This window comes from Capricornis sumatraensis, chromosome 2, assembly GCF_032405125.1.
Source record: "Capricornis sumatraensis isolate serow.1 chromosome 2, serow.2, whole genome shotgun sequence".
NCBI lineage: Eukaryota > Metazoa > Chordata > Mammalia > Artiodactyla > Bovidae > Capricornis > Capricornis sumatraensis.
The window spans coordinates 151,305,873-151,331,756 of NC_091070.1; the positions used below are offsets into that span (position 1 = coordinate 151,305,873).

The window sequence follows — 25,884 nt, forward strand, 5'->3', positions numbered from 1 at the left end:
ATATCCTATCCTAGAAACATTCTACAAATCTTAAGCTTTAAAAAATTAAGTCTCTGATTTTTAAAAGATATCTTTTTATGACAATATCCATAACATTGACAAGTACATGTTAAGGCTAGTATCATCTTATGTGATTTTTTTTTTAACCTTTTTAAAGATAGTAAAAGCCAGACTCCTTTAGGGTTCTGAATTGTACCTACAGAAAATGAGAGTGCAGTGAACATAATGTTCAGTCCTACAGTCAGGACGCAGTTGCTCCTTCCCATTCCACAAGATACTGCACCTTTCCATCAAGTGTCACCCGACGAGCCAATACTCGGTATTTTTCACCACATGCTATTCTACCTGCAGCACCAAAATAACTGGTAATGGAGTTTTTTAGATGATTGAGTTGTAACTCCTGATCTGCTAAGTTATTCAAAATCTCTGTGTTGAGTTCATCAAATTGGTAATCTTCTTTGCCTTCATCATCTTTTACAATTTCTGAGTTCTGAGTCTGGAGTGCTCTTCTTGGAAGACGACCCCTTCTCCTCCGTAAATGTGGTATTGCAGCAGGCCAAGATCTTCCTGTACGAGTTCTTTTTCTGGAGTCAGATAATCTACAGAACAAAAAAGGCCACAATTGTCTACCCTTGCTGACATAAAAATCAGCCAAATCAAAACAACAAATGCTATATGAAATGGATTATCACTCGCCTTCATTAAATTCAATCACCTTCTTGGGGCTGACCTTTGAAGAGCTTTTCTTCCTTAACTATGTACTATTAAGCTTAAAAGAATCAGAGGAAATTTTGATTTATGAAGCCAACAAGGCAAATTCTTACTTACCAAGAGGATTTTTAAGTCAGATCTTGTCAACATTTTTATCATTAAAAAGAAGAAAGTTCATTCATTCATTCACTCAGTGCAAGAAATATTTAATAAGCACCTATTACATAAAAGACACCTTTACATGTGCTTTAACTGATGGCAGAACCAGTACAAAAGTTCTCTTGGCTATCAATTCTAGGCCTATTGTTAAGTAATATAATAAACTGAAATAAGCCTAAACTATACCCTTGGTATAGCTCAACATGATATCGGTCAAATTTAAATCTCTTTATCTTCTGTGTTCTCTTAAGAGATTAAGTGAAGGGACTAAACAAAACAAGCTTTGAGTTCAAAGATTAAAAGATTTTATGATATTATAAAACAAGGTCAAAATATAATATAGCCACTAAATTCTACTGCCCAAGTTAAACCCCAGTTTTGTATTTATTTGCTAATGCACATGCCATCTTGGGCTTGTTACAAAAACCCTGTAAGTCTCAGTTTTCTTATCTACAAAATGGAAACAACTCAAAAGACTGTTTTAAAAATTAAACAAGACAATGTACAAAAAAAAAAAAAAAGATAATGTGCACAAGCTTAACAGAATGCTTGGTTGTAAAAACAAAAATTAAACAAAGGGAAGTATAAAATCTACAAGCTCATGGCTCTGGCCCCAAATAAACTAAATTTTTCTTACCTGATACATCAGACTTCAGGAAAAAGTTGCCTTTCTAAAGAGTTAGGTTAAAAAAAAAAATACTAGAGGGAAAGTCTGCTATTGATAAAAAAAAAACCCTGAGTTTAAAATCCTTTTTCTAATAAAAAGGTTTGTGTGCTTGATTCCAACTTATTAAAAAAAAAATTCACACTTGTATATTAAAAGTATAAAAAGGTCTCGCAGAAAAGAGCACACCTATAAACACCAGGATACCTCTTCTTTGTGTACATAGCAAAATTCCTGACAAATTTGAAAATCTTAACATCTGTGCTCTGAAAAGTAAAAATACTCAGATGAATATTAACAACCTAAAATATCTATATATAGACGGCATCTCAAAAGCTGCAAGACAAACTGGTATCACTTTCAATTCTTAAAAATGTATTTAATCATCATTTTACAAAGAAGAAACTCTAGAGGAAAATTAGTTAAGAATAAGAACATAAAATATCTACCCATAATGCCTGGAAATACTAGACGAGGTAGTTTCTTTTGCACTGGAAGCACCCGTGAAATCCACATCTGAGGTATTGGATGAATGTGCAGTTCCCTCAGTTCTCCTGAGACAAAAGAATTTAAACGGTATAACAACTATATTACATAACAATAGAAATACTAATTCCCCCCCAAGAAGAAAATTCCTAGGATAGGCGAAAATAACTTTCTATTTACCCTATAGAACAAGGTAAATCCAAACTAGGATTCTCTGAAATTGACTCCTTATCCTGGAAAAGAAAAACAAAAATTTAAAGAATGGTTTCTAAAAGTAACGAAAAGAAATTAGTTTCTCAGTAATTTCAAGCAGACTTCTGCTCTGAGAACAGAGACCAATATATCCTCTTACCAAAGGTGGCTCAGCAGTTTTTTGAATCATTTTTCTTGTATATGGGCCAGGTGGACGACCTACAGATTTTTTCTTTCCTTTTTTTTCTATGCCATTGCTTACTTCCCTGAAACATAAAACCATTATGTATTTAATCTCTGCAGAAAGAAAACAAAGACAGTGGACAATATGTACTGTCATAACCTCTACTTATGTAGTAATTAGATTATAAAAACAAAGTTAAGCTGAATCTACAAGTTTAGTCAAGTTCACAGATAATATATTTTAATTTGAATAAATATTTCTTAAAGAGATATTTATATATGAAAGGTTTAAAGGAAAAAAGTTCCCTAATAACAATTTTGAAAAATACACATCACCTAAAAATTTTTTACCAAACAAACAAAAAAAGTACTACTGTATTGGATGGAAGATTTCAAAACTCTTTAAGTTCAATTATTTCATTTAGGTTGTTACTATGTAGGTACTTGGAGGATGTTTCAAGAATTTAGTACTAAATTCAGTAGTATGAATTCAGTAGTTAACCTCATGGAGCCAGGAAGTATCTATGTTAAAACTGTTCAGTCCCTATACAGTAGCTCTAAATAGAAATATCCTGTGGGTTCCTGAATGATGCTAATCAGAAAGAGGTTGGAGAATGTAAAGGAGGAATCCTTCATATTGTGCAGGGGAATCATTCAAAGGACAAAATTAGAAAGTTTTAGAAAACCATTTTAGAGACATAAAGGAAAAAATCAAGCATAAGAAGAGAAAAAAAGAAATAGGTCAAGAACATATCTAATTAACAGAAGGGAAAAATGACAAATACCAATACACAGAACATCTATTTCATTTAATCAGTAAACATCTCCATATAAAGGGAATACTATAATACAAAAATGTTCCCTGTACTAAGGGGTTTGAGATCTTCCCTGGTAGCTTAGCTGGTAAAGAATCTACCTGCAATGCAGGAGACCCCTGTTCCTGGGTCAGAAAGATCCTGTGGAGAAGGGATAGGCTACCCATTCCAGGATCCTTGGGTTTCCTTGGTAGCTCAGATAGTAAAGAATGTGCCTGCAATGTGGGAGACCTGGGTTCCATCCCTAAGTTGGGAAGATCCCCTGCAGAAGGCAACAGCTAACCACTCCAGCATTCTGGCCCAGAGAATTCGTTGGACAGAGGAGCCTGACAGGGGCTATAGTCCATGGGGTCACAAAGAGTAGGACATGACTAAGTGACTTTCACACACACTATAGATAGAAGACAATAAACATGTATGTAAGCAGAATAATAAAATGGGTTAAGTGCTACAATAACATTATCCAGGAAAAACTGAATTAAAAAACAAGGTAAAGGAACAGATTTATATAATACGCTAGAAAGAGGTGAATGGAGAAAACAAGAAATGACTATCCCTCCTCACCAAACTGGTTTGGGGAAATAAAGGTGGAAGTACGAGGAAAGAGAAAGTAGAGAAGTAGAGGAAGAAAGTGTAACTAGAACTATAATCCAAAATCTTATCCAAGGATAAGATGGGTGGGGTGTACATTTATTTTATTGGCAGGATGATCAACATAACATTTACAAAGGACCCCTGGACTAAAGAAAGTACCCTTTAGTCCAATTCATACATAGGGCCCAGAATGAACTGAAAGAGAAAGTTGAACCATTATCTGATCACATCAAATGAAAATCTGATAACTACCACAGACAGAATGTCCTATCAAAATCAAAATAGGAACAAGAAAGATTGTGGAAATCTTTTTTCTAATTTATAATATAAACAACTGCTAGAAAAAGATTAATAATAAAAATCTGAAAGTAACAGGAATAGTATTATTTTCCTTCATTAAAAAAAACCCTTAAAGTACTATCTACTTTATTACTAACTCAAATGGATACACAGCACTGACAACCCTCTGTAATTATTTTTTTCTTATTCACCATGATGATTAACTCATACCTTATGTATTGGCTCCTTATTCTCTCTCAGCTTTCTTTGCCTCATCATTTCATTGAGAAAACAGAAGCTACTAGGCAATAACTTCAGTCATCACAGAATTAGCATTTGTACTCCACTGGAGTGGCAATCCACTCCAGTACTATTGCCTGGAAAATCCCAGGGACAGAGGAGCCTGGTAGGCTACATGTAGTCCATGGGGTCGCAAAGAGTCAGACACGACTGAGCGACTTCACTTCACTTCTTTTTCTTTCCATTTCAACAGAAAGATGTTAAGTCCTGCTTTAGAAGGTCAATCCCACATTTAGATTCCCACATCCTGTCTCTTATGTCTTCTCAAAGACTTTACAATATCTTCAGTTACCTCTCTTTCTTCTGTATCATTCTCCTCCACTGACATACAGAAACAGGTTACAATTGTCTTATATCTATTTTTAAAAAACCATCACTAGATTCAGCTTCCATTCCATTTGTCTACTTCTCTCCCTTAACAATACAGTGAAACTACTTCTGAGAGTTGACAACACATACCCTTCCCACTTTCTTCATTCTCTTTCAAAATTCTTAACAAGTATTTCCTTTTTTTCCCTTTTCCTGTATTACTGTCATCATCATTATTTTGAATCTTCCCATGTCCCTAATTGTAGAAAAAGACCAGTTTTGACAGTAAGTTGAGCAGTGCTGGATTCGATCATATTGTCCTACTGCCATCTGACTTTTACCTTTAACACTTAAGAAAAATAGTTTTTGTCAAAATCACTAATAACAAAATGTTATCTAATCCAATAAACATTTTTCTCTCATCTTAACCTGCCTCTCAGCAACATTCAGTACTGTTTAATAGACCCATATCTTTCTCAAACACTCTCCTTCACTTGGTTTTCATGACATCAAACTTTCCTAGTTTCCTCCTATTTCAATGACCGTTTTCTAGTCATCTCCTACATTTATTTCACTTCTTCCAAATCTCTAAATAATACCAGGACATTATTCTGGGCCACATTCTCTTCTTTTCTCTCTCTAGGTAATATCATCCATTCTCATGGTTTTATAAATCAGCTTCAAAATTTATTATCATGTGTCCTGAGCTCCTGACTGAACACACCCAATTGCCTGTATCTAACATCATTATCACTTAGATATTCCTCATAAGAATCTTGAACTAAATGAGTCTGAAATGGAAAAATGCTTTATTCATGTCATCAAAATCTATTCTTCCAGTTCTTGGTAACAGACATGACCACCCACTAGTTGCTCAAACAAGGTATCTGGGCATTGTATAACTTTATCTTGCCCTTCCTTTAAAATTTTAATTCATTAGCAAAGCCAACAAATTATGCCTCCAGTGGAAATCTTGAATCTATTTTCTCTCTACTTGACTGCTATCACCTACAACTGCACAAGCCACCATTATCTCTCACCTAGAAAACTGGAAGTCTTCATTTTTTCTTGTTTCTACTTACTTCTATAGATTTGCTTTCCAAACAGATCCAGAGAAGTATTTTAAAAGATAATTCAGTGTACATACATCTTTAAATAGCTTCCCATTATTCTGAGAAAACAACCGAAACTCCTTATGAGGTCTACAAAACACATGACCAAGCCCCACCCAACCATTCCAGTACCCAATGCTACTCTCTCCAGCCCTTGTTCACACCTTAGTAGCCTTCTGAAAGTTCCTAGAACATGCCTCATAGCTTCACACTTGTTATTTCTGCTACCTGAAGTATTCTTCCCTTTATTCTTCACATTGTTAGGTCATTCTCATTCTTTAAAGTTTCAGCTTCAATATTATCATAAACAAGCCTTCTTAAGCCTCTTTCTTAAAGTAGACCCCTATATCTCTATCCATCCCAGTACAGTCTAAATCTGTTTGCTATTTCCTAAATGGTATTAACATGATCTGTAATTATTTTGTTTACCACCTTTCTTCCCCATTATAATGTAAACCCCACCAGGGCAGAAAGAAGGTCTTATTTATTATATCTCCAGCACTTAGACAGTAAGGTGCTTGATAAACAGAATGAATGAACAAATGAATGAGAAATGAACAAACAAAGGAATAGATACTTATGCTGAACAAAATCAATAGGGCCTATTCCGGGAAAGCCTTAGATCTATAGTAAATAAATAAACATCTAGCATTAACTCTTTGTAACTTGTTCAAGCGAGAAATTTTAAATAGGATAACAAATCAGGGTCACTGCCACTTGTACTTTCAAATATACTAATGAGGCTTAAGTAACACACATTTTTAGTTACAAATGAGCTAAAGAGAAAAACTAACCCACAGATCAACTTTTACCTTGATTCAGATATAGGTTTGGATGCCTTTCTGCCTTTAATTTTAAATTCATGGGAGGTTCCTTCAGGTTCTTTCTCTGCTTTGAAAGCCACATTTGGTGGCACAGGAGGAACACGAATTCGCAACCCAAACAAATGCTTCTTCTTCTTTATTTCTTTCCCAGACATAAACCTAAATTTAAAAAACAATTAACTAAAAATTTAAAAACTGAACACATATACATGGAAGACCCTCAGTCGTAAAACACATGAAAGTCTACCCAATACTACCCCCTTGCTCTTGTTTTTTCCCTTTGCTTTATTGGATTCTTATCTGCCCCAGAGCCAGTCCACAGTAGGATATGACAGGGGAGTAGGAGAGAGAAATAGTGTTAGAAGGAAAAACACATGTCCGCTAGGAACACATGTCCGCTTTTCTTTTTTAAATGTAGCATCTAACTTTTTAAAGAAAGAAGAGTACAGAGTGGTATCTCTTTTAGTCTCAATGTACTTTTCCACATTTTTAGTCTTATCTGTTACAAACACCTCAAAAAAGGTTTAGGGAAAACAGAATTCTATTTCAGAGTGAATAGGTGAGGAAAGAAATAGGTAAGAGCACTGGAAAAAAGTACATCAATCCTAGAGGCCCAGAAAATAAAAGCAGTGTCTAGCATGTCAGATCTGGAATTGGAAATAACCTGGAGCAGAGGTGACATTTCTTGTGGGCTTGGGTTTCTGAAATATATGTTCCTTAATCGTTTCCCAAAGTCCTTAGAGTCCTTATTCTAAAATAACCTCTTAGCTCTACTAGAGCATGCCTGGCCTAAGAACCACTACCATGTGCTTGGATTGCCATTCACCTTTTATATAAGTGTGAGAAACGGGAGCTCCCATTTCTACCATAGTAGGAACAAAAGTATTTCTAGCACACTAAATTGGGATTACAGAATTCATTGTCCTATGAAGTATTTTTACCAGCACAGTAACTGCTCAGGTAACTTTATGGCTTTAAGTTGTCCTAAAGATCTAACCACTTGTAATTATAACATTTATTAATGAGGAAATGTTGCTAAGTTCAAAAAAAGCAACATGTTACAAACAAAAATGTTATAATTAAATAGCTGGTTGAAACCAGCATATACATTTTATTTCTATTGCCTTTTTAAAATATTTTTAAGAGATGTAGATATGCTCCTTTAAAAAAAAAAGGAAAGATTTATATAAGACTATATCAAACAATGTCACTTAATTATCAAAAACTTAGATCACTAATACTACTACTCATTCCTAAAGATGGCACTAACTAAACTTAAAATCATAGAAGACCTCAATCATTTAAAAACCTATCTTCTCTTTAATATATCCCCCTATCTTCTGCATATTCCTACCAGCTAATACAATTCTGTTTTACTTTCAGCAGATTAAATTATAAGAACAAGTCATTACTGATTATGCTTTTTCAACTAAACTGACCAAATTCCCCTGAAATACTGATATGCCTTCATTCCAACATTTCCAGAGAACTGCTCCTCCCCTCTTCAATCTTTGAGAATCACTGGTTTACTCTGACTGAGAGGACATTAAAATGGTATGTATTAACTCTACACCAATCTCACAATTCTTAATGCCATTATTCCTTATATTTACCAAATATCTCCCTCATAGGGATACATAAAATAACTTACATGGTCTTGTAATCATTTAATGCCTCCAAAACATGCTCATATCTTTCAGATTTTGGTGTGTCTGCCAGCTGTGAAGTATCAAAAAAACAATTTAGTGCACTGTAATTTCATCGATTAGTAATACACAGGTGATAGACGCCATGTGATACAAAAGAAAAGCTGACTGACTAGTTGTCAGAAGACCAAAGTTCTAACTTCAGGTCCTCACTGACCAGCTTTGTGACTTAAGGCCATTTAGCCTCTCAAATCTTGTTTTCTCACATATAAAAAAGAGTATAAATCCTTTACTAGTTTCTTTACTACTATCAATACTTGTATAGATAAAATGATATGCTTGAAAGAACCATAAACTATAAAATACAATAAAAATGGGATTTTATTATTTATCATTGAATTTACTTTAATTCTATAACCTGGGAAAGTAATAATACATTAGAATTACTTTAATATCAACTATAAAGCTTCTAATAAGATATTAACAGGAAAGAAAATAAAAAGTAATGATAAACATGCCATTTTACTTCTCAATACTTCTAACACAAACCAACAACCTCTATAACTTTGAAAAAATAACAAATTTAGGGATTTTGTTTTCATACCAATTACAGACTTTGGTTAAACCTAAAATCAAAGTGACTCAGTACTTTTTTTATCATCATACACCATTTTAAAATATAAACATTCAATTCTGGAAAATACTCTATTTTGTTTCAAAAAAGTTTCTTTCAGAGTTATTTCTGCCTTTTCTTCAAAGTTTAAAGACTAGGGCCCAATAGAAAAAAATTAAATTATAAAATACCATCTTCAATTAAAGCAATAAAAATTAAAACAAATGAACAAAAAAATCTTCCAAAATACCACCGCTGACTTTTAAAATGACTGCCAGTAATTTTATTTAGCAGCTGAAACTCCCAAAGCTCAGACCTTCAAGTAAAAAAAATAAACAAATCTGTCAAATATAACATGGTAGGTAGAAGAGACTTTTACAGTCATCTACTTTTATTTTACCAATTATTCAACAGCTATAAACCTAAATTGCCCAAATTCACACTGCTGGTTAGCTAGAGAGGTAGAATTTGAACCCAAGTGACAATTAAGTACATTCCTTTAACATTCACTGAGAGCCCATTGTGAGCCTGTATTGGGTACTTTAAGAGGAAAAGGAAAGTAAGAAAGTTTGGTGCTCATTCTCCTTAACCATACCACACCTTCCTATAATTTCTGAAGTGTCCAATGACAGAAAATTTCTATTAAAGGAGAAATAATGGACTCAGACTTTATAATCCAAAAGAGACATGAGATATCCACCTAATTCAAGTTTTCATTAATACTGTAATCCCTTTAATAGTACTCAAGAGTCATGAAACCTTGGTTTAACTAGTACCACAGATGAAACCTAATGAAGAAGCCCATTCCATGAGCGAACAAAACATTCCCTCCTGGATTCTCTTGTATACAAGGCAGTTCTTCAAGTATTTGACAGTAGGTAAGAGGGCTAAGTATTAAGGTTATGTTTAGGTTTAGCAGCACCATCACATGATTATTTCACACTAAGCTTGGCTAAGTACTTCCATCTTCTTCCTGGTCCCCTCAGTCCACTTCAGTTCAGTTCAGTCACTCAGTTGTATCCAACTCTTTGCGACCCCATGAACCGCAGCATGCCAGGCCTCCCTGTCCATCACCAACTCCCGGAGTCCACCCAAACTCATGTCCATCGAGTCAGTGATGCCATCCAGCCATCTCATCCTCTGTCCCCTTCTCCTCCTGCCCCCAGTCCCTCCCAGCATCAGAGTCTTTTCCAATGAGTCAACTCTTCGCATGAGGTGGCCAAAGTCCTGGTCCCCTACTCCCATCTTAACTCTAAAATCTCATTAAATCAACTGCCATCAAGCCAAGTATCCCCCATCATACATTGTTCTTCCATATTGTTGTTTGTATATTTAAGCCTAAAAGAAAAATTTTATAACTACTGTTGATTTGGTTTTCAGCTCAGTGTTTGAGATGATTTTTTCTCCTGATTCTGTCATCCTTCTTGAACTGAAGATAGAGACAAAAACAGAACCCTGTGGCTTGCCATTAGAATCTCCCTCAAGAATATTTCCGAGCCAATGACTGTTTTGCTACTAACTCATTAGTTACAAATGCATTTAAATTTTATTCTAACCAGTTCACATTCCAATATCTTATATAAAACTGAGTTATACTATGCACATTAGCACTTGACATATCAGTGCTGCTAACCGTATCAAAAAAGAAACCAGGTACTTAACATGATTTATTCTAATAAGCTAGTGATATTTTTTCTGATTGCTTTTTAATTCTTCACAAGAAAAATCTGCTCTACAATTTTGCTGACATTCAACAACAAAAGTTTACAATTTCTCAAATCTACTCCTTTTTACTTTTTGAAAATCACAACAAACTCTTTTTTTCTTTTGGTACCTGTTCTCTATGATTTCCTGGGCCTCCCTGGTGGCTCAGATGGTAAAGAATCTGCCTGCAATGCAGGAGACACAGGTTCAATCCCTGGGTCAGGAAGATCCCCTGGAAAAGGGAATGGCTACCCACTCCAATATTCTTGCCTAGAGAATTCAAATTTTATCTGTAAGTTCTTCCAGCACTCCAGGAGTATTTTGCATAGGACTGTTTATTTCAACTCGCATAATGCAGTCAAAGGTTCCCTCACTGTATTTTGAAAACAGAGTGTGCAAGTATTATACTGTTAATCAAATAATGTGTATTAGAAGAGCATCAGAGTCTAGTTCTTCCATCTGACCATGAGGTTTATAACATAGATCTTCAACAGAAGAAACATTTTTGTTCCTCCCTATACTGACACTAATCTCACACTGTGATTTCACGTTCAGGGTTATGTATTACTGTACAGCGATACATGCTATTACATATAGTTAAAATTCTTCCCTTCAATAAAATATATGCCTCAGTTACCACACTGAATTCCACACCACCTAGGCTTAAGTATGCCAAACAGCTTTAGTAATTTGTTTACCAACATATACTCTGTACGCTAATACAACTCAAGGCCCCAAGTACTGCTTTTAATCAGATTTCTTGTAATTTTCCCTTAAAAGTATTATACCACCTCTACTATTTTTCTACTATTTTTTATTTTTTCTACTATATTTTTCTCTAGCCAAAACACTGTTTCTGCCATATTATTTCATTTTATCTATGCTTTTCTCTCTATATCCTTCAAGTAAAGTAGCACTCAACCCACTGCTCTATCAACCTTTTAGGTATTTAAAGCTTAAGACCACAGCTAACAGAAAAGTGGGCTGTCCTTATGAAACTGAAATTTCAAATCACATTAGGAAGTAAAGACAAATGATAACAGGCAGATTTCAAAAAGTATTAATATCTCATTGTAACTTCCCAAAGCAATCTGATATAACCTCATTCTAAACACTTCATTCTATGTAAAAATTTTAAGCAACTTTTATTTGGGGTATCAAATCATACTACATATTTTTACTATCTCAAAAAAAAATAATTCAAAACACAGTAGTTTCTCAAATACTAGATTCAGTCTATATGATAATCATTAAGGTACCAACTCTGAAAGATGTTTACCAAGATCACATAAGGAAATTATCACTGTGTTCTAACATGTTCTAAAACTTTCAGCTTCTCTTGACATAGCAATCCTGAAAATAATCAAGAAAAAAGAAAATATATACGTTAAACCTTACCTTTCAGTGTGAAAGGATATACAGTTGACCTCTGAACAACTGGGTTTGAACTGCATGGGTCAACTTATGTATGGATTTTTTTATCCCCCACTAAATACATATATCTAGGACTTCCTTGGTGGCTTGGAGGGTAAAGCATCTGCCTGCAATGCAGGAGACCTGGGTTCAATCCCTGGGTCGGGAAGATCCCCTGGAGAAGGCAATAGCAACCCACTCCAGTATTCTTGCCTGGAAAATACCATGGACAGAGGAGCCTGGTAGGCTACAGTCCATGGGGCCGCAAACAGTCGGACACAACTGAGCGACTTCACTTCACTTCTTCAAATACATACTACAGTACTATACTGCGGACAGTTGAATCTGCAGGTGCAGAACTGCAGACAGGGCAGGCCAACTCAAGGTGTATGTGATTTTTGATGGCAGAGAGGGTCAATACCCCAACTCCATGTACTCCAGTCAACTGTACTCTCTAAAATGGACTCTCTAAAATTCTAGCGTAAACATCTTTGTCATATAGTCTACAGCATATATAATAAGAACTGATGTTCAAAATGACTTCAATATTCTAAAGTACTTAAATAACCAATATAAGCATACCTTCTTTCATTGTATCTCACTTCACTGTACATCACAGATCCTACAATTTTTACAAATTGAAGGTTTGTAGTAATACTGCCTCGTGCAAGACTATCATCAGCACCATCCTGCAACAGCATTACTTTTTTAAAATTTTTCTGATGTGGACATTTTTAAAGTCTTTATATCTCTACAGAATTTGTCACAATACTGCTCCTGCTTTATATTTTGGGTTTTTGGCCAGGAGGCATATGGGATCTCAGCTCCCCAACCAGGGATCAAATCCACATCCCCTGTATTAGAGGGTGAAGTCTTAACCACTGGACCACCAGGGAAGTCCCAGTTTTTAAATTAAGGTTATGTACATTGCTTTTCTTAGACATAATGCTATTGCACACAAAGACTACAGTGTGGTACAAGCATGACTTTTATATGCACTAGGAAACCAAATATTTGTGATTTGATTTATAGCGTATTAGTTTTGTTGCAGTGGCCTGAAATTGAAACCACAGCATCTCTGAGGTGTACCTTTAATATACTTAGATGTAGTAATTCACATGCTTTGAAAGTACAGTTGGCCCTCAGTATCCCTCAGTTCCAACCACTGAAAATCAACCAGATACGAAGGGCCAACTCTATTACATCATTTCGAATAACTATAATTAATGTTACTTTATAAAAAGATTTTTAATACAAATATAAAAATAAAATTTTATTAACCTAATTTTGAGTTAGTAACAAAACTCAATTTGCAATTCAATTTTAGCCAAAGATTTACTACTTTAATAATTAGGAATAATACATCGTCCGTATTATCTTTGCTTCTATTACCACAAACATTGAAAAGTAAACTAAATGAAAATCAATGAACAAATATTATTTACAAATTTTATGGTCTCATTATCATTAAAACTTCACTCTAAAAACTAATTACAATATTAAGATGTAAAGTATTAACACAGAAAATTAAAACCTGAACTTCTATCTATAAATAACCAGAGAATGAGATGACTAACCTACTAAATCTGAATGTTTTCTTTTTTTTTTAATGTGGAAAAAGAACAATGAGAAATGACTAGAAAGTCACTTCTTCTGATAATAAATCTGATGGCTCCCCAAAATGGGAACATTCCTTAGAAAAGTAAAACATTTGTTATAAAGTTATATTTGATTGTAATCATGTTTTTCTTAATTTTTAAATAAAGATATATTTTTCCGTTTGGGGCAAAGAATAAGAAATTGAAATTTCTTACATGTAAGACATTATCTCATAGGGTTCAGAAAATAAAACATGTACCTATTGCTGAAATAAATGTTTTCTGATGTATAGCAGAAGTTCAGCTGGAACTGAGACAGCTAGAATTCATAAATTGAACTCATTTCTTTAAAAAACAGCCTGTAGTTTTTATTATTTTCTACTTTCAGCTTCTTCAATAAATCTTAAGTTATCTTTTATTGTAATAAAAAATGATAGCATTTGAAATAGACAACTTGAGTTTTTATATGCATGCCCATTATCTACATGAAGTAACCAATGCAGACTTCAACCACGTAAAACATAAGTGTACTAACAGAAATATAAATGTATCTGCATATGAAGTGCTAAAAGAATCACTGCTAGGAAGAAAGTATTTGAAATTAATGTATGAGAACATTAAATATTCAGATGACTATAAAGAACAATATACTTAATAATAGTGCCTTACATTTTCTTCTCCAATTACTAATCAGTTTATTAAAATTTATCATATTTACAAGTCAGTTTCTCTCCAGTCATCTAAAAGAAGCTTTTAAGAGAAAACTTAATGAGAATATTATATTCTAATTTCTAACACTCAAAACTCTTAACTCAATTGATTTTAGTATCATTGATTTTAAAATCTAAGTATATCACAGGTGTTTATTTTATACAACTGACCTACTACTTTTAATAAATGTGTACTGTGCACTCTCTGATGCCTCATAAAACCCCCAGAACAACAACAGAAACTTGATACTTTATTTGATGTAAACCTTATAAACTGCCTGTCTAAAAGCTACAAATGCAGAAATTCTTCCTAAATTTCCTATCAGTTTAGTTTTTGCCTCAAAAAGTAACACATGACTAAAATTCACACATCTATTCCACATATTATAGAACAAAAAATTTAGTATCTGTATTTTAACATTTAATATCTGTATTTTAATAATTCTAAATAAATCTTTAAAAAGGTAAATATAAAAGTTACTCTAGTTACTTTCTTCTTTGTGCTGTTCAGTATTTTCCAAATCTTCAATGAACACGCATTAACTTTTATACTGCTTTTTGTAAAAAAAAAACCTCTTCACAAACAGCATGAGTGGTTACACTTTGCAAATGAAAAGAAAAATGAGATGTGAGAATGAGAGGGATAATCCTCAATTCAGGTAACTTCATTCTCTTATTATTCTGACATTATTACCAGGTCCTACTATTCCTGAAAGTCAAAGATATAAAAGAGAGTACCAAAAAGAGAAAAATGAAGAATGTTGATTACATCTCTTAAGTTTATAGTACACTTAGAAGAAAAGAAGGAGGAACCACAGGATACCCAGTAATAAGGATTTCTCCCTCTCTTCTATCTTCAGCTACAGCAATTCTCATTTCAGAAAATGGAAGGATTAAGTAATTTATTTCCTCCTATACTTTTTCTCAAGTTAACAGGCAACAAACAGGAGAATGAGGGCTGATCCTGATAGCCTCACCAAAGTTATTTCTCCCTATCTAAAAATACAATGCTACTTTAGATGTATGGCTTGCACATGTGCCTTAGCTGCTTTCAACAAAAACAAAATAAAAGAGACATTAAGTAGCTAATGATGTTAGCTCTGAGACCACCTACCTCTCCAGGGTGCAATCTATCCCAGTTTTCATTAATGTATGTCATAAGCTCAAGTTCAGAATCAAAGTATTTCTTCTTGTGAATAACACTTAGGTTGTAAAGGCATAGGTGTGCTATATCTACCCTGGAATCCAAAAATAACCAAATCATATGAAAATAATGTTTTGGTTATTATTTTTAAATCACACATCATTATTATAAAACCAGCTATTAAAAAATCCAAAGTATTTAGATGAACAGATGGTTAATACCATGTCATATTCACAATAAATCACATATATGAAAATAAATGAAAAACATTAATTTACCCTGAATAATAACTAAAATTTAAGATACTCGATTTCTTAAAAGAGAATCTGATGTTTAAAAGTTAATTTATGATCTAAAATTTCACGTTTTCACTACTACATAAGCTATAAAATGGATCATACTTTAACAGGTTTTATTTTATCTGATTCATTAATTAAATCCTATCTTTTCCTAAAATATGTAAAACATTTAACAAAAATATCTAAGTACTTACTATAAGCATTTTCAGTAAATCTCCAAAATTCATCATACTTCCCATGCCCAAGGATTACTTAACTGAGGCAGAAACTGGCATATTATAAGACCTTTCTCTCTTCTACTGTATTCTGAAGGCCCAAAAGAACTAGAAACATGAATAAGAATTTTGAAGATCTAAAAGATATTTCAAAGTTACTTTTTATACCATTAGAAACTGAATGGCCTTATTACCTTAGCAATAAAACTAGATAACCTTTGGGAAAGATAACATCAGGCTTGAGCATAAATAAAGGAAAAGAAAGAAAGCCAGGCATAAAGAACAAATTTTTCTTTAAGCTAAGTAAATGTATATAGAAAAGTTTCATCCTGTAGATTTAAAACACAATTGTTCTTTTGCTCCTTAATAGAAAGGTCCATACTTACCATTGTAATGGTAGACGTTTGAGGTATTCTGGTCCAGAACTGCAGACAGAGCAAATAAATGTATAAAACCTAAAGAAAAAGAAAGTTGTAACTGAGCAAGCAAGAGTGTGTACAAATTATTCACCAATTACAATTAATATTCAGCAAGTACATATCCTACAATTGACATAAGGACTGATAAACAAAGCAAATTATAATCTGAATCATGACACTGTAAAGAATTTCTTCTCTAGTAATGACAAGTAATGAAACAGTTTGTATATGGTGAGGGGGGCAGGATCAGTTTTTTTTTAACCACTAGAGACCTTCAGAATTCACATACAAATTCATATAAGTATAGCTTACTAATGACTTGTTTGTACTGTGAATTGTGATGGCTGCTCTCATATGCTATAGTCACTGTTACTTTTACATGTCCAAAACAATCTGGTAAAATAAGCCCAAAAGACAAGCTGACATTGCTAAGGTCAGAAAAACAATAAACTGCATAAACTAAGATTTAAACCTAGGGTTTTGATATTACATTTAGTGCTCTATCTATAACTTTTCTTCCTAGAGCCCTATTTCACATTCTCTTAATCAAAAAGGACATTAGGTCAGCCTTCTGACATTCTTTAGATCTAAGATATAAACTGTGTGCATCAAGGTTCCGTGGCCTTTTCCAATTGCCTATCATGAGACCTAATTGAGCTTCTTTTAAAAAAGTATAATAGAACGTATTGTGGGGCAATAGGTAACAATACAATCACTGGTCAAATACTTTAAAAGCTTTCTGTAATAATATCCAAAAGCACAAAAATTGTGTTTTTAAAAAGTTATGTATAATTTAAGTATATTAAACAATATTTTCCCTCTAAGCTGAACCGTTTCCGAATCAAACTTGGGGGAAAAAAAAACCTTTAGAAATGTGAAAAGGCAAACACAACTTTTAAAAGCTAAAAAAAAAAGCCCATAAATGAGTCAGTAAAGCTCAAATGCCCTTCTCTCACCTGTCTCCAAATAGCATTGGCTTTTGAAGGCATTGCACACAAGCTTCATGAAACCACTGTTTACATTTGCAGCACTGTAGCATCTTTAAATACCAGCTATACAAAAAAATTTAAGATTAAAATTACTACCTTTCATGATGTAAAGGTTAAAAAAAACCACGACAAAAGTGACGTGCAGAATATAGTTGTGATTATAGCATCATAGTTCTGATATTGTGTTAAATTTTTTCCTTTCCAAAAAGTTTATTGACTACATCATCCCTTCTCGTGTTTTATTCTTGAGAATTTATAAGCTCTTGAAAGCTATGTCTACTATTTCTAGCTAACAAGAGTGTGTGTGTGCACACACACATGCACACACTCAGTTACTCAGTAGTGTCTGAATCTTTGCGACCCCATGAACTGTAACCTGCGAGGTTCCTCTGTCCATGGAAATTTTCCAGGCAAGAATACTGGAGTGGGTTACTATTTCCTACTCCAGGGGATCTTCCCAACCCCAGGATCAAACCCATGTCTCTGCGTCTCCTGCATTCACAGGCAGATTCTTTGCCACTGGACCAGTTGGGAAATGTGGGTCCTAAATTAGTAAAGGATCTTTGACAAGTCTGCAATTTTTTTTTCACATCAACAGTCTCAGAAGTCACCAATATGTAGAGCTATTTTGTCCTATATACCAAATGACCACAGGCAACTTTATTCCTGTGTTTCCATCATTCTTGTTCATTATAATGCAAAGAAGTATAGCAATTTAATAAATTTGATTAACATAATTACAAACCTAATCTAAGGCTCCACCGGTATAAAGGCTCTGTGACAGATTTTTGTCCCCTTTCAGATAGCTGAACATACTAAAACTGAATCTTCAGCTAAAGCTAAGTCTCTTTTTAGTTAGTACATGGTTTTAATATATAAATATCCTTATTTGCCACCAAATTAATACCTTTTCTTCAAATTCTTTTGCTCACTAAGTGAGCCTCACCATTAATCTTAAGCCATACACAGGCAAAGGCAAGACAACTACTAGTAAGGCAAAAGACTAATGAATACTATTTTCCAGGTACTCTGTTACGTGTTAAAAGTGTCAGCAATATCAAATACAGTTCATGTAGTCAAGAGATTAAAGAACAATGAATAATCTGCTTCATAAAATAATGTATATAAACTTCCTTGGTGGCTCAAAGGGTAAAGTGTCTGCCTGAAATGTGGAAGACCTGGGTTTGATCCCTGGGTCGGGAAGATCCCCTGGAGAAGGAAATGGCAACCCACTCGGGTACTCTTGCCTGGAAAATCCCATGGATGGAGAAGCATGGTAGGCTACAGTTCATGGGGTCGCAAAGAGTCAGACATGACTGAGCGGCTTCACTTTCACTTTCAAAACACTAGGTATAAATGATTAAAGGAAAAAGATCCATCTCTTTTCACTGTATCTCTTTTATAAATGATTTAAAGAAACCAGACCTATTGTTTTTCAAATCTGCAAGAGAACAAAAACTGAAAAATATTATAAAAATGTTAAACCACAAATAAAAATTCCATAAGATCAGAGACAAGATAAAATGAAGAAATAAAAATAATTTATATGTTCACTTATTCACGTTTTCAGCACTAAACAACTTATATGTCCCTGCATCCTCTAGAGAACACCTCTGTCTTAAGAAACATGGAGTCCAATAAGATTTAAGAAACCAATAATTATAATTTAAATAGAGTTAAATGTAAAGTTATTCACTAACATTTTTTACGTATAGCACAAATACATGGTACACAATTTGGTTTAATATCAATTTATATGAAAAAAAGAACTTTTAGTCAACCATCAACAAACCCAGAATGAGCCAAAAGAATATGATGGGACATAGTCAACCAAAGAGAGGTAACACAATCTTTTCTTGCAATAACCGAAGCATAATACCTAGAACTTTTAACAGCCTTGTTATATTGTCAGACTATTCCTGGAAACACTCCATTTTGAAATCATGGCACCATATTTCAAGAGTAAACTTTCAAAAACTGAAGACCAACAAAGACAGAGTTCATAAAGAATGTTTGATGTGAATGGAGATTTTAGCCTAGATGAGAGAACACTTGGTATGTCACTCAGAGAGTGGGAAATATGATTACTGGACTTAACTAAAGAGCTACCTCTACAAAAAATAAGATGGATGGGTTTAGTTTCAAAGAGCAGAACTAGAACCAGTGATCAGAAATTAAAGGTAAATTTCTAAACATTCTTAGAACTGTTTGCTGACTCGCTTACTCAGCAAACATTTAATGGTAGATAAATTAAACTATGGCCTCTAATCCTCCCCAATTTTCTTCATTGATACTTTCATGCATTTACAATTCACTATCACTCTGATACCATAATCATTAACAAAAATAAACCAGATAATATAAGCAACTAAAAATTAAGGGCATTAAATAACTGTATTTACTTACTCTCCAGGGCCTCCACAATAGCAGTAACATTGCTGGACATTGGTTTTATGACCTGCATCCCATTCAAGGTCTGCCACACTATAGGGTAATGTCTGCTTCATGACTTGCAATGCTTTGGCATTTGGTCCTTTCTTAAGCGCACCACCCCTCTATATTAGACGGAAAAAGTTATTTAAAAGAGTGAAGGATAAAATTTTAAATATAATTCTCTAATTTTAAAATGCTTCTGAAACTTCCAAAGAAATCTGCATTCTAAATTTCTTACCACATCACAAACTGTTTGACCAATAATAATCTTTATTTATTTTGTTGTCTTTTCTTTCAAATTATTGCCCCAACTCCAAGACCACTATCAGAAAATAAGTGCAAGAATAGTTGCAAGTCACTTAAGCATCATTAGTCAAACAATAAGCAGTACCTCTTTCTACCCAGCACTGACTGCTCATTTCATTCAGATAAACTTTCAACGTACACAATCATTACGTTGATAGTGCCCTACAAATTTCCATTTAGGGCATTAGCCCAAAACACTTAAAAGATACCTTTGTTGTTGTTGCAAAAACACACTGTCGACAGAGCCATTTTTCATCTGAATCAATCACACTGGAATCAATATGAGGTGTGTGACACAACTGATGATATCCTTAATATCAAAAAAAGCATAAAGCAAATTCTATTTTATTAATAAATACTGCAACACAATTTAAAGAAGGCATTTTAGTACTCTCTTTCCTACATTAATATATTTAAAAGTGATGACTAAACTTATGGTAAGAGCTTCAAATTACCAATGTAAAGAGATTTTAATCATTAATGATCAACAGGGGCATTAAGTATATAACAAAATGTTTCCACAAGATTAAAACAAATCAATGCTTACCTTGGCCACACTTATCACATATAACCATTTCATTGGGAGCTTCTGAATACTCTTCTTGACATATTGTACAGACCATTTCCCCACTTCCAGTGGCTCCTGAAATATTTAAAATATACATAAAGAATTGTTCCATATAACAAAACTACTTTTTTGACGCAGAGAGCAGCCTATGCTGGCAACATCTGTTTCCCAGATCATAATGGTGTTTTCTCAAGGCAAAGTACTATACACAAAACACTATCTCTCTGCTCCCTAGCTCCCTTTAACTGAAGACGCCTTACTGTCTGCTTTCACAATTTAATCTGCCTTTTGGCAAAGGGCATAATTTAAAATGCTCTCAGGCAGGATCCCTTACCATTCACTTCCAGTGTTTCCACCATCCTGGGAGGCGGGAAAAGCCAATGTTTTTGAACACTAAAACAACTCTCCAGAACACACACCTACCCATGTACATGTACTCACTCACCCTACACTGCCTAACATCATGAGACTAAAGAAAAGGGGCAAGGAAGATCCATCAATGACTCGTTACTCTCAAGTTAAAGAACATTTATTTTTATTCACTAATTTACAAAAAGGAAAGGCTGAACATTAATTATCAGATCTCCAGCTTCTGAAATATGGCAACACGGTATCAATGTACCCTAAACAATATGACACTGCAACAAAAATGAGGGGTTCCATCATTAATTTATTACCTGAATAAGTTATTTCTTCCTTAAACATTTATATTCTAAAAACAATTTTATTCCACAAAATTTAGAATTTCATCACTTTTAACACAATTATAATAATCTCAATTTCAATATACATAAAATATTAATACACACATATTTTATTCACATACTAACAATAATAAAAATGTATAATTTTGTGCTATGAGCCAGCACTGTTAGGCTCTTGACAATATTATTTTGTTTAATTCTACAATTTATTAGATAAATACCCTATTTATAGAGAAAAATTAAGACTCAGAAAGATAAAGGAACTATAGTTCAAGGACCCTTAATCAAGTATCAAGGGTAGAATTTAAACCCAGATACACCATATTCTCTCCACTGTGAGCTGTTTCTTTTCATTAATACTATATGCAATGTTTCTTCCATCAAAAGAATTTTTCACACTGTAGGTTTCAAAGAGTGTAACTTTTTTTTTTAATTTGGCTGCGGGATCTTAGTTGTGGGTTCTAGTAGGTCGAACCCAGGATTCTTGCGTTGCGAGCATGGACTTTTAACCATTGGACCACCAGGGAAGTCTCTCGAAAGTCTAACTTCTAATAGTTGTATGCTATTCTTTCCAGTAGAAATAACCAAATTTACTTTTTTATGACTATTCTTAGATATGCAGGTTACCAAATTTTTTGCTTGTTTTTTTCCATTTTTCCATTTTTGTTTTGGCTCTTGTCCTCTCTCCTCTCCTCTCAGGCTCTGTTCACATAGCTGGATATGGCTTCCCACAGTTTCTCAGTTTATAGCTCCAGTCAGGAGAGCAACCAGACTGCACCTAGAACCTCTCAGTCCAAATCTGCAACTTCCTGGAAAAGGAGCAATAGGCCCAGATTGCAGTAGGTGCCTGATCTCTCATTATAACCATGTAGACTGGTGTGGGGGAAGGCAGTTCCTCAGAAAAGAGGGTGCTGATCCAAAAGACGTACGTGTTCACCTCAAGAAAACAATCCTGAGGAAGCAGAGAATTGCCTTTAGTTGTGATATTCAGTATGTCTTTTTTACCATCAAGTTTACAAAAACTTTCTGTGTAGCTTATTAGCCTTCTTAGTCTCCCTGACTCTAAGCCCAAATGACTATAAAGCCATTTCATCTTAGATGTGCCCAATTTTTTGTTGTTGTTAAAGCTATAGGAAACATTTTTTATCTGGATTTTTTACTTCTGAATTATTTCTTTTGAGTAAACTGCTACAAATGAATCTGTTGTATACATGAAAGCAAAGAAAACATTTTTATGCATTTAATGCAGTTTTATGCATTTATTGCAAATATCCAAAATAGAAATTTAATATTGCTACCAGCAGTGTACCATATTCACAGAAACCATAACAAATAGTTATTAAGATCAAAATCCTTTTAAAATTATTTAATGGTTTTAATTGTTATCTGTTGCAATGCACATTGCTTTGATTACTAATATGACCATACATTGCTTTTATTTATGTAAATTTTCTAAAAGAACCTTATTAGATGAGTGAAACTACTATAATTTATTAAGTCATTTTGATATATAACTACTATATGCAGGATTCTTACAGGAAGAAATCTATTAAAGCTATACTCCACACTGACATCTGCCATAACACAATTTCCAGGTTCACTTACTCATTCTATAGCAACTCCAAGTTATATGTGTGCAAGTTTCTAGGTGTTAGAAAGAATTAGGTGGCCCAAGAGCTATCTAAGAATAGTAAAAGGAGCCAGCAAGGAAAAAACAATCAGAGGCCACTGAACTGACATACTGAGTATGCCACATGTAGAACACAACCCCCTCACTTCCACGACAACTTTCTACCTCTGTGTACAATTGGTTTTCTCCTTCCTTTATGGAAGGAAGGATGAGAGAGAAGGAAGAAAGAGAAAGACCTTATATTTAACTGACAGGAACCTCAAAAAGGTGGAATAGTTGAAAGGGACACATAGCTAGAATCAGTATCACATGTTTCAGTTCCACCAGAAGGATCCATATTTACAAACTAAGAAAAGGGGGATAATTCTGTATGCAGGCTAATAAGAGCTATTCAGAATCACTACTATTGGAGACATCCTATGCCCCTCCTATTCCTTTTCTCACTGACTCCTCAAGTTGAGATTCAAAACATCATGTAGTCCTTTAAATTGATCAGTCCTAAAAACTGGAAAACAAATTTCTCTAGAAAAACATTTTCCTACAGTTAACAGCTATTGAACTCTCCATCTAATTCCTAAGTACCATGTATAAAAATGGCAACTAGAACATTCCAATTCCATTACCAAAACTTTTTATTCTTTAAAAAAAATTAAGAGTGAAATCAAGAATATGAACACAGCAGTAACCTACCATAAAGTCGCACCTCAGATTCAAATTAAAAACCCAGTTGATAAATACTTGAAAGAATTTGTCTCCTTTCTACATAAGGAGATATAAAAATATCTAAGTGGAGACCCATTAACAAATTACAAGAATACCAAAAATGGGGCTTTAGTTTGCAGCTAAAGTACTTGCACTTTTAATATTCATAATTTTTCATAACTATAGCACTTTCATGAAACAGATACCTGGGAAAATGCCTTTATTTAACAGATTTAAAGGGCATGCAACAATTATAGTTTGCAATAAAAAGCATTACAAGAAACATACCTATAACCAAACCAATGCATACCTGTATTCACTTCTACTTGCATCCAAATATAACCTAGTTTTCTCATCTAAATATAAAAACTCATAGCTAAGCAGTAATTTTAAACTATTCTTAAGGATGAGTATTTCTAGTATTCTAAAGCTATTTAATATACACTAATCCCCCAAAACATCTGGCAAATAGTATGCTCTCAATAAATATTAGCTCTCTATATAACTTCTTACTACTACAGGCAAGTAACAGTTAAGGTGAACCCCAAAGTATTACTCATATTAACAGCTAAAATTTTTCTTCAAAGTTCTTAGAAGGGCCCTAACAGTAATTTATATATGTGGATCTGTCCTCTAATCTACTCTTATCAACAGAGCAATTCTTGATTTTCTTATCATCTATAACACAGATAACTCCTTGAAGACTGAATACCACCCTGGTTTTTTTTTAAGTTATCTTAATACACTGTACTAAAAAGACAATACTAGAAAATGACAAGTTGAAGAAAATAAAATTTTAGTGTAAATCATGTCCAGGGGAAATAGTAGCACCTGCCTGTTTGAATGTCCTTCCAGAGAACCCAGGATTTAGAACTGTCTTCAAATATGATGAAGCAGCTCTGTTTCAATATGTTTATCTGGAAAAGAGGAAAACTTACAGTGATTTCTTTTAAAATCAAAAACAATCTTAAATTTAAATCCAAGATTATTAAAAGTTTACTGCAAAAACAGCAAAAGATGTATTAAGGTAACTTGCCTTTTTGATAGTTCCAAGATAAAACAAGCCATCTGACCATCTAGCTAGGACATCCTGACCCTCTTCAAATTTACATGCTGGCTTTTTGACTTTATGTCCATCCTGTAAAGACAGCTTGGTCAAGGATGTTGGGGTCTTTTGGTTTCGACGTAAAGGAGACCGCTTGTGGACCAGTGAATTACCTGCCCCTGTAGAGTCTCTGTTTAGGAAATAAATAATCACATATAAGACTGATACTTATAAAGCTTATTTTATACCAATCATGTATTTATCAAAATGTTTTATCCATTAAAAACCTTATAATTAGGGAAAATACTAACAAGTACCTCTCCAGAAACAAAGAAGCTTAAAACAAAATTATAGCAGTTGTCAATATTCATTCAGTGTCAACCCAAGGGAGGCCAGGATTCAGCAACCACTCCAAGGTAACACATTCAGGAAAGCTATAATCAAAATGACAGCTATAACTTGAAGTGGGCAGGCCATGGTTATGAGCAAAGGATGCCCTGAATCTCATATTTAGGTTTTTTTAAGTACGTGTGTGTTTATTTATTTGGCTGCACCAGGTCTTAGTTGCAGCACACAGGATCTGGGATCTTTAGTTGCAGAATGCAAACTCCTAGCTGAGGCATGTGGGATCTAGCTCCTTGAACAGAAAGGGAACCCAGTTCCCTGTATTGGGAGTGCAGAGTCTTAGCCACTGGACCACCAGGGAAGTCCCTCATATCTCTTTAGATAAAATAAAAGAAGCTGCATGACATAATTTCACAAGCACTCGATAAAGAATAAGAAGGATTATGTCCACTACTGCATATACGATAAACAACAAGGACCTACTACATAGCACAGGGAATGATATTTAATATCTTGAAATAACCAATAATGGGCAAGAATTTTAACAAGAATACATATATAGGGATTGACCTGGCTGTCCAGGGGTTAAGACTCAGCACTCCCAATTCAGGAGGCACAGGTTTGATCCCTTGTCAGGGAACTAAGATCCCACATGCCGCCCAGCCAAAAGAAAGGAAAAAAAAAGGATACATATATACACACATATATGTATAACTGACGGAGAAGGCCAATGGCAGCATACTCCAGTACTCTTGCCTGGGAAATCCCATGGA

General features: G+C 34.0%; 1 protein-coding gene across 2 annotated transcripts; it reads right to left on the reverse strand.

Annotated features, from left to right (window-relative positions):
- Window positions 1–231: 231 nt before the first annotated feature.
- MTF2 (metal response element binding transcription factor 2) lies at window positions 232–20,760 on the reverse strand. 2 transcript variants are annotated; one of them, XM_068962962.1, is made up of 12 exons: window positions 20,665–20,760; window positions 20,327–20,427; window positions 19,785–19,933; window positions 17,346–17,441; window positions 16,357–16,425; window positions 15,427–15,550; window positions 8,280–8,347; window positions 6,617–6,787; window positions 2,373–2,478; window positions 2,201–2,253; window positions 1,984–2,088; window positions 232–599 (listed from the first exon to the last, which is right to left on the reverse strand). In XM_068962962.1, the coding sequence occupies exons 1-12, from the start codon at window positions 20,738–20,740 to the stop codon at window positions 242–244; spliced, it is 1,476 nt and encodes a 491-aa protein (XP_068819063.1). In that variant the 5' UTR covers window positions 20,741–20,760; the 3' UTR covers window positions 232–241. The 2 variants fall into 2 exon arrangements, with proteins under 2 accessions (XP_068819063.1, XP_068819069.1); XM_068962968.1 differs by lacking the exon at window positions 6,617–6,787.
- Window positions 20,761–25,884: the final 5,124 nt, after the last annotated feature.